This window comes from Corylus avellana, chromosome ca6 (assembly GCF_901000735.1).
Source record: "Corylus avellana chromosome ca6, CavTom2PMs-1.0".
Taxonomy (NCBI): domain Eukaryota; kingdom Viridiplantae; phylum Streptophyta; class Magnoliopsida; order Fagales; family Betulaceae; genus Corylus; species Corylus avellana.
In genome coordinates, this window is record NC_081546.1 from 29,348,785 (window position 1) to 29,362,868 (window position 14,084).

At 36.2% G+C, this 14,084-nt stretch overlaps 3 protein-coding genes across 3 annotated transcripts; 1 reads left to right on the forward strand and 2 right to left on the reverse strand.

The window, feature by feature from the left end:
- Positions 1–678: 678 nt before the first annotated feature.
- On the reverse strand, positions 679–3,904 carry LOC132184715 (uncharacterized). Its single transcript, XM_059598444.1, has 3 exons — positions 3,812–3,904; positions 3,296–3,527; positions 679–1,179 (listed from the first exon to the last, which is right to left on the reverse strand). Exons 2-3 carry the CDS (start codon positions 3,476–3,478, stop codon positions 907–909), a joined length of 456 nt encoding a protein of 151 aa, XP_059454427.1. The 5' UTR covers positions 3,479–3,527; positions 3,812–3,904; the 3' UTR covers positions 679–906.
- A 2,689-nt stretch (positions 3,905–6,593) lies between these two features.
- Positions 6,594–7,115, forward strand: LOC132185575 (uncharacterized). The gene has a single exon (XM_059599334.1). It carries the CDS (start codon positions 6,594–6,596, stop codon positions 7,113–7,115), a length of 522 nt encoding a protein of 173 aa, XP_059455317.1.
- Positions 7,116–9,909: 2,794 nt separating this feature from the next.
- On the reverse strand, positions 9,910–13,810 carry LOC132184889 (sugar transport protein 7). The gene is made up of 4 exons (XM_059598677.1): positions 13,479–13,810; positions 12,088–12,407; positions 11,235–11,861; positions 9,910–10,649 (listed from the first exon to the last, which is right to left on the reverse strand). Exons 1-4 carry the CDS (start codon positions 13,621–13,623, stop codon positions 10,221–10,223), a joined length of 1,521 nt encoding a protein of 506 aa, XP_059454660.1. The 5' UTR covers positions 13,624–13,810; the 3' UTR covers positions 9,910–10,220.
- Positions 13,811–14,084: the final 274 nt, after the last annotated feature.

A 14,084-nucleotide genomic window follows, 5' to 3' on the forward strand; every position in this document is an offset into this window, starting at 1 on the left:
TTTAATGAAAGTTGTTTAGGATGTTAGAGTTGTGGAGGGCAGCTCCTCAGTTTTGGATGATGCATTTAGGTTTGGAAGGGTTCATATAGATGATGATTGGGATGGGGATTTGTCCCCTGATCCACTTGATAGAGTGTTGGATTGCGAGGAAGAGGACGATCCAAATTTGGCGTTGCTGGTTGACGCGAAAGAGGATTTTCAACGAGAAATACAGGTCACGCAGCCTAAGAATAAGGGGAAGATGGAGCTATTAAATTTAGAAAGCTCTATTAACTATTGTATTACTAGTGTGTCCTCACAGAGAAAGAAGGGCAAGACTATGGTGTCATAGCGCTCCATGTGGGTTATGAGGGTGGTTATGTGGGGATAGTTTTGTGGGCTAGTCTTGGCTGCTCTGGGTGTTTGTGTTGAGGGCTTTAGGTGGGTCGTTTTTCTTTTTCTAATTAGGTGTTTCGCTTGTATACTTCTAGTGTACGTAGGGGCACATTATGCTTTTAATACAACTTTAATATTACTTATCAAAAAAACTTTTTTGACAAAAGTCTTAGCTTTATTCAAAAAAAGAAAAAGAAAGATTCCATTAATGTAAGGATGGAGGGATAAAGGCCTTTCTTATGGTGTTGCTCTTCTTTGGCTTTTGAAATTAAATGTATCCCCAATTCTCTCAATTTCAAATGCAACTAAGAGAATTCATTTTATGACCCATGTTAGATTTTACAATTTTAATGGCACAAGTTACCATATCATTTAAAATTTTTAAATGACATGACACCGTGTACACCACGGATCTTATACATTTTGACAAGCAAAATGCCCCAACATAATAGACATCTCAAAGAAGTTCAAACAAAATGCCAACGAATTGGCCTTGCTTAAAGTGCACAAAAATAAGGAATTCCGATACCTTCAGTTGTCTTTATTTCCCTCTTGGTCCACCTCATATTCATCGTCATCGTCTTCATCTTCATCATCCTCATCACTGGCCTCATCAAATAAGCTGCTCCGAGTCAGTTTACTAAGCTCGCCCAACCCATCATCTTCACTAATAAATTCCCGCCCATATTTTGTGTCCCGGTGTTTAACCAAAAGCCAACGCAGCAGTCTGTCTTCCTTGTTCAGGTAATGCAGCTCTTTGTTGATGTTCGGCGTAGCCATCATTGTCATCTGCATCAGTTGGCCCTGTAGTATTTATAAAAGAAGCAAAAGAATGTTTCATTACTCATTTCATAGAAATGTTTCAGATTTAAGTGAGCTTTCCTTTGTTAAAAAGGAATGTTTCAAGTCCTTGAAAGCTGAGACATATTGGCCTCTGAATGATTTCAATGAAAGATGCTAAAGATTAAATCCAATGGTTCCCTTCATACAGTTTCTTAAAAGTGTTTTGCAAAGCTAACCCAGCATAACAGTGGCAAAAGTTTAGCCACTGAAGCAACAAAAAACGTAAACTGAAGTTTCATCCATTCTGATTTTTCCTTTCTCAAATCTAAGAGAGCAAAAAAATTTCAATTGTAATCATTTTAGTCCTTGAACTTGGCCCCAGTATGACTAACTAGTAAATAAAGACTAGCTCAAATACTTGGAATAAGCCCATGGCCTGGAAAACGGTTTCCAAGATTAGTTAGTGACATGCAACCTTTAGTCAGCTACGAACTTTCCTATATCAATCATCATGAAGAGATTCTCCAATAACTTAATTATTAGTAAAGAAGTTTGTTCTCACCCCTTCGGATGTAAGGAAGCTCATTTCAGGATGCGAAGAAAATGCAACATAGGTTAGGGCAAGTTGGTAAAACCGTAAAATTCATCTCCAAGTGCAACTAGGCAATGGTAACGAAGAAAAGCTTGATATCATTGACATTCACAAATCTGAGTTATGTGTTCAGTCCTTGGATCCATTCCATGACACAATATTAATCAAACTTGCAAAACTCTTGTTTGTAGTTCAAATTTCAAAAAAGAAAATGTCAAATAGGGATGATCGAGAAGCTTAGTTCTATTATAGTGCAAAGTCCAATTTTGAGCATCAATGAATGTTAAATTATAACTATTTTCTTAAAATTTACCTGAAAAACCTATGGCCCCATAAATGGGAATCATTAATCCACATCTTGCTCAAAAGAAACAGAATAGGTTCCTCATGTGGCTCCAACTCCAAGATCTACTATCCTTCTATGATTGTTGTCTCTCACTCTTTCCCTTCATCTCTCGTGTTTCTGAATTTATACTGACTCAACTCCAATCTTCCATTGTTCACAGACTTATCATGCCACTCTAGATTGATTGGTTATCCAATTGGAAAAATTAAGATATTTTATCACATGGCATGTCGCACCTAATAGTGTTTATCTGGTATTTGATGCAAAAGTCTATTGATTTTTGATTTAAAGATACGCAGAATTAAGTTATAATTGAGATATTTTATCACATGGCATGTCGCACCTATGACCTAACAGTGTTTATCTGGTATATGATGCAAAAGTCTATTGATTTTTGATTTAAAGATATGCAGAATTAAGTTATAATTTTTTATTTTTTTTTTGATAAGTAGAATTAAGTTATAATATTATACACAGGAAATCATAATTTTCAACCCATGGTGATTAATTCAGTCAATAAGTCAGTTCAAAAGCTCTGGTATGGAAAAGGTTATATGCACCATAAAATATCAGTAAATTGGGAAAATGCTTTTGCTTAGCAAAGCTCACAGCTCTTTGCTAGAGTCTAACTTACAATAAAGATGTAAGACACTCGAACTGAATTCAATGACTTAATAGAAGGTGACTTGGCAAATATAATGGTTTGAGCACTAGGAACTTGTTTGATACAATTAAGAAGATATTCAATTTCAAGTCATCCTTCCAACATTCTCTCCCCCGGGTTCCAAGACGTACTAGTTCAAAATCATATTTTGCTGCTGTTTTTGATCTCAAATTTCCGTTAAGCTCATAATTCCCCATAAGCTATCCTCCATCTTATCAAACCCATTAGTAAATCAAGCACTACACAATTGTTCATTTTTCATTCTAATCTTTATCTAATTCAAAAGGCAGGTAAACCTAATGTTCATTGTTTTTCTTTATATATCAAATTTCATGCAAAAGAATGCCTCAGTTACTTCAATAAAAGTCGAGCACCATAAGCATCAACTTAAGTAACACATCATATGCCAATAACCCAATCCATCAAACAACTCATTCACTCTCATAATGCACCAACAAAGCACAAAACATAAGTCCCATGCCAAATTAAAGCACCAAAACTTAAAAAAGCAGCCAAAGTAGTAAAATAAATTCACCTGGTAGTATCTCCCATCAAGCTTTTTAATACCATAACCCAACTGAACGGTGCCAAAGGACTTTATATCAGCGAGAACCCCATTTCTTCTGTAAACGTGTTTTCCCACTCGGGCAACCAAGTCCATCATTGCCTCTTTCTTCACATGGGGCTTCAACAAAAGCATACAATCATAAAGAGGCATTTTTTTTTTCTCTCTTCAGCCCCTTGTGCGGCTCAACCGGTTCTCTATACTGCTTTCACATAGTCATGTAATAACTAATCAAATAGATGGAATCTCAAAATTTAAACAAAACCCAATAATATAGTAAAGCTGTATGCAAAACCCATGAAGAAATTAATGCAAAGCCTTGCTTGGTTGTTAAGAAAATGCAATCCAAATATTATCGATCAACAAACTTAACAAATAGAGCTATCTGGGCTTCAAAAAATAAAATGTTAAAAATCAAGCAATTTAAACACCAGAATTGATAACCCTAACCCTAACACGAACTTAGTTAGGTGGGGATTGGCGTACCGACGAGAGTGGAGACGGCGGAGAGGTGTTTGGAGTCGCAGTTCACGGCTTCAAGTGAGAGACAAATGGGGAAGAAAAACAGCGAGTATATAAGGAGTGGCAATTTTGTAATAATATTGAAAGATGGTTATTGATTTAACTTATAATAAATTAAAAAATGAGGCGCTACTATAATTGAAGAATTAGATGATTGGACATCGTAATCTACAAGGGTAGCCTCATTGGGTGTGTTGAAATGATAATAAATTTTTCTTGGGAGAAAATAATGGTAAACTTAGTGCCCGTTTTACATTGTGTTTAAAGAGCTTAAAATTTTTTTAAACATTAAAAAAGTTGGTTTGAACAAAAAAATGTTCTCGTTTGGTAAAAAAATTAAAATCGTTTTAAAGGGTTCAAAATGCCAAAAATTTGCCAAAACGCATTTTTGACAATAACTTAAAATTAAAGCTTTTGCCCAAAAACACTTTTTGACTTAAAAGATCTATTTTTTAAACGCAATCCCAAACACGATGAGCATCCGCATCAAACTAGCGATTTCTAACTTTTGTCAAAGAATTTAACAAAATCTGAAGAAAAAAAACCCACATTTATCAAACTAGCTATCAAATGTTAAATATAACATTTCTCAGAATTCCTCTTCAAATTTAAAGAGACAAAAAGCAAATGTTGTTTATTTTATCATACTGTTTCATTGACTGGTGGCGCCAACGATTTCTTTCCTTCCAACGATTTTGATTTTTTTTCTTTAATTTCGTGTCAAGTTCGCGGGTTGTGTCAAAATTGCTGGCCCTAAGTTGTGAGTATAAAATAAGGGGTTTGATGGTAGTTAGAGTAGTTTGATTTTACAATAAAAAATAATATTTAGTTAAAGTAGAAAAATATATAAAGAGTTTGTTATTTGATTGTCTTAAAAAGTGACTAGCTATATCTAATAAAGTGCATTTTGAAAGTTATATTTAATTTAATTTTGCCTTAATTGATGAGGATGCTATTAGAAGATTGTTTTATGACGAGAAAAATGAGTGGAATGATTTCATACATTCTCAATAGCTCATTTTCTTCGTGTCATAAGCTTTCAATTTCCTCTGCATGAGTCCCGTCAAATGTCTTTTAATCACTAAGGTCTGATATTATTGGGAGATTAATATATTTGGTGAGTCATTTTATGAGCTCATAATATAACATATTGAGACATCATATAGTCCAAAAACTTAAACCCATGAGTTTGAACCCAACAATGTCATATTAATCACTCACACTTTTTATATATTTCAAATATATGATTCTATTCGTTTTACACTTACATTACTCACTAGATATTTGGCCACTAATCTTGACGAATCACATCTTGTATCGTGTATTACCTTATTATCTTATTCTATGATACCCTTTTTGCAAAGTAATAGTGTCAAATTAAATGTCACATGCTATGCTATGCTATGCTATGCTATGCCATGCTATGCTATGTTGTAGGGGGTTGTTTAATTTACTACCGAGAAAATGAGAAATGACAAAGTGAAGTTGTCATACGTCTACGTGTCTACCTAGTGTATAGAGTTGTTGGGCTCTTAGGAACTTGATTGGGTCTAAATAGCTTGATGTATCATTTGCCACATGGGCCTTATTAGCCCTATCTTGGGCATCCAGGAAAAATATTATAAAAAGTTGTATATATATATATATATATATATATGTATATAATACTTTTTAAAAAGTAGAAAACGTGTGTAATTTGAAATTGAATACAAGGCAGGTGGAAATCAACCCGGATTCGTCGTTGCCGAGGCGGTTACCGGGGAGTTAAGGGAGAGATAGACTCCAACAAAAGTCGTTGACGCGTGGATAGAAGTCTATGACTCATCCTCATCAAGGCTGTTGGTCCATTTCTTTCACGACAATTAAGCCATACTCATCAAGACGCGTGGATTTAGTATAATTTGCCCATCCTTCTTTAAATTACAAACTAGCCACCGGCCCACCAACAACAACCACCCCCCTTATCTATCTATCCCCTTCCCTTCTATGGCCCTTTCGTAAATTACGACGGAATCAAGTGCAAAAAAGTAACACGGAACTTACCACGTCAATTGTCCCCTACTCCCCTGTATGCGTAATCCCCACTCACCGCTCGAGGCGGTGACTACTACACATTCTCTACTAAACAATCATTTTTTTCCTATTTAATAATTAATTAAAAAATATTAGGAATTTTCTTAGTGTTTTCATGTGTCTTTTTAATTGTGATGTGATTTTTAAAATTATCTTGAGTTTGAGATTATTATTATTAATTTTAATTTATTGATGATTTTAAAAGTCATATTACAGTTAAGAGAACACTAAAAAAAATACTAGAAAAACACTTAACATTTACACATTATTGTGATAAATATTAAATCAAGTATATATTTTCTATATAATAATACATAATATTTTTTTTTTACATGTCCGCACAAGAGGAAAAGAGGATTCAAACTAGTAACCTCTGCTTCATTTGACGTAGTTTCGACCAATTGAACTATTTATTGGGAGTATAATAATACATATTAATATTAGTTTTATTATATATACATTAAATAATATGAAATAGACACAATCTATTTGCTTTGAAACGGAGAGATCCTTTTCCCCGTCTATAAGTAGCCGGCCATCCCTAGAGTCGTATTAGTGTGAATTGCCTTAAGTATTAGTCTCCGTACAGAGAATACTTTTCCCTTCGTTTTCGTTTTCGTTTTCATTTTCATTTCCTTTTCATTCTGCCATTGTTTCCCCTCCCTCGGCGGAAATGGGCACTGTGATTCTTCGCTCCCACGACTGCTTTCAGGGCCGGCTTCGACATGAAGCCCTGGCCCTAACCCCTCCTCTCAAAACTCGCCGAAACCCTAACCCTAACCCTACCACCAGGCGAAAGCGAAGTCCGGCGGGGATCCAAACCAATCTACAGGACCGAGATCGGAGAGATCGGTCCGTGGTGGCTAGGGTTGCGGCCAAAAACCTGGTCATGGGCCAGGTCAAGATACTGAAGCGCGGCGAGAAGTTGGGCCAGACGAGGAATGGTTGTAATAGCAACAAGGAAGAAGATTTGGATTTGGTTTTGGGATCCACGGACCGCCTCGGTCCGGACCCGGATACTGTGAAGAAGCAGATCAAAGTTGCGGAGTTCAAGGTCGTCGACGGAATCTACGCCGGATCGGCCTTCGTAACGTCGCCACCACCGAGTTCGGTTCCGGTGCCGGGGTTCCTGGGGAAGAAGCACGGCTCGGCCACCAGCGATTTGCGACGGTTGTTGCGACTCGATTCGGTCTGATCAAGACCACCAACTGCCCCGAAACGCTCCCTAGTTTCAGCCATCTCGCCGAAACTTCGGAGTACGACTATCGGCTGTGAAAAATCGGAGTTCTTTTCCTGTATCGGTAATCGCTCGAGTTAGGTCTCGTGGTCTTCCCCTGTATTTTTTGTCAAGAGGATGGCTTTCGAGTGCGAGCAAAATAAAAAGGTTAATTCAATCGCAAAATCTTATAATAGCATTTTCTTTTCGGAATTTGAACGGCTGAGATTCGATTAGATCATATCAGATCATATCAATCCTTTTCCGTTGACCAAAAAATCATAGAAAGGTTCAAGTAGTTTCTAAGTTTCTTGAAGAACAGGATTGTTTAGTGTTAGCTAATGTATATATAGGCGATGTGGGATCTAACTATAGACGGTAAAGGGGTGTTTCTTTTGTGGGTTTTGGGTTTCTTTGAAGTCATATGGACTTGGAATAGATTTCTCTATCTTTTAAACTTAGTTTGATGTTGTGGGGTTCTTTGTAGTTGTTTCGTCTTGTAATTGTCGATGCAGCAATAAAATCTTTGATTGAGCAATAATCCAAGTATTATTCAGATTGAATCTTTCTTGCTTTTGATTTTCTTTGTTGCTGAAATGGAATCCAAGTATTATTCAGATTGGGCATGGTGTTTGTTATCTCTGCTACGAGATTCTAACTTGAACTCCAATGGGAGGGGCCGAAATTTAATCACCATAGGTGGAAAGTCTTTAACCATTGCAAATGTGCTGTTAGCAGATGTTTTGGGTGATGGGTTTTGAATGCCAAATTTGTAGTGCATCCCAGAAAGGCGACATATTCAAGATATCTTCAAGATGCCAAATTTGCGCTCAATTCTAATGTATGCCCTGTTAAGAGGGAAAATGGATGGCTAGAAGAAAATGACTTCTCTCGGAAAAAAAAAAAAAAAAGAGGTTATCTAAAACGTTAACAGCTTGGAATATATGAAGATGGAAGAGAGAAGAGGAGGAAGATTTTGAGTTGGTGGCTACAATTGGAAGAAGAATTTGGTTCGTTCTATAATAGTATTTGGAGGTGATCTTACCCACCCGTCCCAAATATCCCAAACAATGAAGGATTTTCAAAAGCATTACACAATCTGAGAAATCATATGAAGGACAGTTCCCCGGTAGGATTGGTAATAGATAAAACAAAATGAAATGCAATTGCCAGAGAGCATGAGGAAAATGTATTGGCATTTGGCGGAAGTTTCGGTAGCATGGAAGATTGAGATTTCAATGTGTTATAGCTGAAGTTTTGGTAGCACGGAAGGAAGGTTGTTAGATCGGAAAGCTGAATTGAGGATGCAAAAACGATGCTATATAGTTTACAGTCAAAAGATAAATCAAATGAGACACCTTTAGCTTTACGGAAGGTAGGATGTTGTATGAAGCAGCTTATCGTTTAGCGGCGAAAGACAAGACGTCAATTCATATCTCATGTTGATAATCTGATTCATTCCTTATATTTCAAATTTGATTATGTTGTTTCCGAAGACATAAGACAAGAGCTGGGGCTCAACCAAAAGCCACCTAGAACGATGTAGATACCTTGAATAGTAACCTAAATGATCCATACTCTTGACGCCTATTGAAAAAGAAGTGATTTTTTCCAGATTTTGAAGACAATTGACAATAATTACCTTTAATTCTTTTACAATTTGTTTACGCATATCAAGAAGTGATTGGATGGGTTTGGATTTTTGCCTGGATTGCTAGTAATTCATGCAACAAATATGAGAGAGTTCTTAAGAGATTTACCTGTCCAAACAAGTGGGTAGGCTGGCCACTCTATACAACAAAATTGCTGGAATCTTTATTTGTAATTAGAGCTACATCAAACACTTAAAATTTTTGTTAACATCATCCAATCACATGTTGATACATGTCAAATTGTAAGTGTTGTAAGTATAGCGTTCTTCACACTGCTAAATGGAGTTAAAATGGTTCTAGAGCAATCCATATTCATTGTAATTTAAAAATAAGATGAAAAAATTGGAATGTTACGGATGTATATCCATTCATTATTTGTTTTAGCATTATCTATTGGGTTGTTCAATTCATTAGTGTTTCACTGTTTTAACTTTTGCTAGTTGTTCAATTCAATAGTTGTTTTATTTGTTTACTATTGTGGTGCAGATAGAAGTCTGTCTTATTGACAACAGGTCATGTTTATCTCTTTTATGTTGCTATTTGGGTAGGATTAGGTTTATCTCTTTCAGGAGTTTAGCTGTCAGCAGGTTAGGTTGTTGAGTCATGAGTCAGATGTAAGTCCTGTTCACGCGGGACTCTATTTGTAGTGTATTTCGTTATTTGAGTGCTACATTACCATGGAATTAAATTAAGAGTCAAGTAAATTATTAAACATTGCGTTTATAAGAGTTGAGAACACATCTAATTTCTCATATGAGTTATAAGATTCATCGAAAATCCTATCAAATATTTCTTGTTAATTTCTCATCCCACATTACGTACACAGGTAACATGGAACTTTTTGTTTAGACATGAGATTTTAAAAACTCCATCGTGTAAGTTAAAAGGGCAAAGTATTTCTCCAAATTAGTTGAAGAATGTTTTTCAAATCCAATCTATTAAATTAACATTGACATGTGTCAAATTAAAAATGCACATGATTCTAACATGCATTAATTTGGCACTTTAAAGCATTGAAGTTAGAGGACATCCATTAACTTATGGACCTGCTAGGTCATCTCTCAATTTATTAGCATATTAATTGAATGATTAAATTTATTATTTTTTATAAACTTCAACTCTTGAGATAAATAATGATTTACCATAGTATTAGTCCATAGAGAAGTCCTAAAACAAACTAGAAGCTAATCTTGCTCCTGGGGTCCGTGAATCCTCAATAGGAAGTCAGATTATGATCATGTCTACACATTTATAAAAAGAGAATATTCAATGTGGATGGTGATTCTCCCCTATAACCTTTTTCCTTATTCAATTAGAAAAAAGAAAATGTGGATGGTGATTATAAGAAGAGAATACCCTAAATGACTATTTTTATACTCTCTGTATAGGACCTTTGAAGCTCCATTGAATAATGGCTTTGCCTCTCATTGGTTTAGGCACCTTCCACCTCTCCTGCAGGTACTATGCTCTTCCAGAACCAGTGCTTCCTCCACATGAATATCATCTCCTCAATGGGAACTCCCTTGGTTTCAGGTAGGAATATGTAAACAAAGATGGTCATGATGGTAATCCAGCCAGCAAAGAAGAGGAAGATGCCAAACTTGAATGCACAGAGAAGGGAAAGGAAAGCCTGAGCTATTATGAACGTGAACAGGAGGTTTACTGCTACTGTAATGCTTTGTCCAGCTGACCGAGTTTCTAAGGGGAATATCTCACTTGGCACCGTCCACCCAAGAGGACCCCATGAATATCCAAAAGCTAGGACAAAGAGGCAAATGAAGAACACCACCAATATTGAGAAACCTTTTGTTAGTTCTTGATCTTTGCCAAACTTCAGCCCCAAGATTATCGCAACTATCACCTGTCTCACGTACACAAAGAATGATTAATTAGTTCGGTTTCACGACCTTTGCTTTGATATCATGTTAAATAACAACTTATCTAAAAAACTTAAGCTAATATAAAAGAATTGATTTAATCATTTAATTGATGCTTTAACAATATCAGTCGATAAGGTGCCTACTGTTTTTTTCTTTGTTATATAGATTGGAAGGAACCAAGGAACTCTATAGCTCATAAACCAACAAAGATGAACTTTCTGCATGTGTTGTGAATTAATATGATTATTCCATTAAAATTTGTAGAATTTCCGGTAAACAAGATTGTTGCCCATGTAAAGAAAATGCTCATGTTTCTCTTACTGAACGGAAATGGAGTAAATTTAATCTAATGATGATTTTAGAAGTCATCTAATGGAGCATGAAAATGGGCGTGGGAAGGTGGTAGTGTGTGTAGGATTAATCGAAGGGAAATATTGTCAAATCCATGTTCTGTGAAGCAACATAAAAATGACTGCACTACTCAGAATCTTTAGTACTAGTTTTGATTTTACTCTTCCTGGAAGTAATATTACCACCTAACTACTTAAGAGTGTTGAATCTTTTACCTGGCATGCAATCATTTGAATTCCGCCGGTTATGAGTAAAAACCTTCGACCCAGTTTATCTACTGCTGCAATAGAAATCAGTGTAGATGAAGCAAGAACTGCCCCAGTCAAAGCTGAGGAATAGAGAGAAGCATTGCCACCAAATCCCATACTCTGAAACAGCACAGGAGCATAGAAGAGAATTGAATTTATGCCTGTGAGGATCTGGAACATTGGCATGAAGATTGCCATAACTAATTGTGGTCTGTTCCTTCTTTCAAGGATGTTACGAAAGGGATGCTTTATTGAGTTTGCAAGCTCACTTGCATCCATCATGTCTTCAAACTCTGCATCAACATTTTTGGTTCCTCTGATCTTTTCAAGGACATGTCTCCCTTTCTCCTTCTGTCCTTGCTCAATTAAGCTGTTAGGTGTCTCAGGAACAAACAGTCCTCCTATTGTCATCAACAGAGCTGGAAAAGCAGCCAAGCCAAGAGAGAGCCTCCATCCCCAAGGTTGAAGCTTTTGTGTTCCATAATTGATCATGTTTGCTGTAAATATCCCAAGTGTAGTTGCTAACTGAAACATCATGTTCAGGCCTCCTCGAAGATGTGTTGGTGCCATTTCTGATAAATATAGTGGAACTGCCTTTAAAACAACCATGAAGATGAGTAAGTCATGTGTTCTCGAATATTGAAACCATTTTGGGCTCGTTTGGTAATGCTTTTTAGAGGGTACTTTTTGCTTTTTTGTTATGATGTAACATGAAGGTGAAAGTAGTTTTTGAGTGGTTTATGCGTATCCTAAAAAAACATTAGCAAACGAGCCGTATGTTTCTGATCTAACACTTTAAAAGTTAGGCGAAACAGGATACCTGATTTCCAAAGCCAATACCAACACCAAGCATGATTCTACCCAAAAGAAGCATTGCCATATTCATGGCAGAAGCATTTAGAGTCGCTCCGACAAGAAAACTGATTCCACCACAGACTATACTTATGCGGCGTCCATACTTCCTTGTGATAGGAGAAGCCACCACAGATGCAACCAAACCAGCAAGGTATAAAGAAGATGTAAATGCTGCAAGCCCCTGGTTGTTGTACTTGCAGTAGTGGCTTTCATGAGCATGCTGCTTCCTTATATAAACTGTATGGAAGAATTTCTCAAGAAATGCGTCCATCGATGTCACTCCTCCTGTTCATCATAAAATAGCATTTAGCAACTGGTTAGAACACACAACCACACCCTCTCTTTGTCATGAAGAATCCATTTTCCGTGTTAAATCACCACTTATCCAAAAAGCTTATCTCAAAATCATTATACTGCTTCTGTGTTTGTTGATTGATAGTTCATGATCATGAAAATAAAACTTGGGTTTCCATAATTTTGATATGAAGGTAATTCAAAGTTCTATCTTTGGCATATCTCTCTTCCCTTTTTAATAAAGTAGAAACCTGTCCAATTTTCATCATAAGCGAAAGCTATCATCATTAAGTTCAGTTAAAGATAAACCAATATGGGTTTGCTCTGTATTAAAAGGGAAAGTATAGAATTTGATTCTACAATTGTTTCCTTTTTTTGTCTCAAATTAGACCAGAAGATTAAGATTTTGATAGTTAGTCTATTTATTTTCCAAAATGAAGCAACATGCATCCTCTCCTTTATTTATTCCTTTGGGTTTTTTTGGCGAGGCTGCTGTCCAGAATCTGAGCTGGAGCAGACACAAGCATGAGAACAGATTTTTTTCTGCTATAATTTCAGGATCTGATTTTCCCTGTAGCATCAAATGCAGACTGAAGCTGGAGTATAGTTATAAACTTGAGAAATTTCTTAGCTGGTATACAGGTTAACACTGGGGATCCAATGAAAAAAAAAAAAAAAAAAAAAAAATCGAAGACAACTGGTATCTATCAGAATATCTCCTACGTTTCAATGGGAATCAAAATTAATTTGGAAAAACTGGTATCAACAACTCTTTCTTTCCACCCCAAAGAAAGCAGCATCTGAAAAGAATGTGGTATCTGTTTTTCTTGACAGATATGCAACACTCTTCACGTGACAGCTGAACTTTTCACTGTTCACTTCTTAATTCATCAAAAGACAAAAAGAAAATTCGTCATTGCCATTTGCTAGACACCCAAAAGTTCATTGCATGAAAGCCTTTGGCAGACTCCACCAAAGTAATCATCGGAAAAGCCAAAAAAAAAAAAAAAACATAACTAATTTATGAAAATTATGACTAAAAAAATAGAATAAAAAAGTAACCTGAAATTCCAACATCATAGCCGAAAATTGAGCCACCAATAGCAGCAACGGCGCAGGCAATGATCACATATAAAGTGACCCTTCCTTGGTATTGTCCAGCTCTCTCTTTGGCCACACCGGCCGGATGAAAAGACCCACCTGCCATCTCCAAAGACCTTGCCTTCTCTTCCTTTCAGAACCTCACCAATATCAACCCTTCAGGAATGAGCACACTCTGCTTGAGTTCTTGTAAGGTTGCAGCAGTGGGGGTGAACAAAAACTCCTCCCCACTAACTATATCAATGGAAGGATTTCTCAAGTGCTTCACTTGGGTCCAGACAAATACCTCTGTTCATTTGTCTGTCTGGTTGGAAAACATAGTGTGTATATATATATATATATATATATACATACATGAGTTTTTTCCCTTTTTTTTTTCAAAAAAAAAAAAAAAAAAAGGCTTTGGATAGTTGTACTTATTAGACTAAATTTGTGTAAAGAAATTCCCAGTACAAGAAATATATGGTATGGATCAAAAGGAGTCCTCGTTTAACATGAATCCATATGTCCGCCACCCAATATTACAAGATAAGTCAAACTTCAGAGTTTTACTACTATATATTCAGT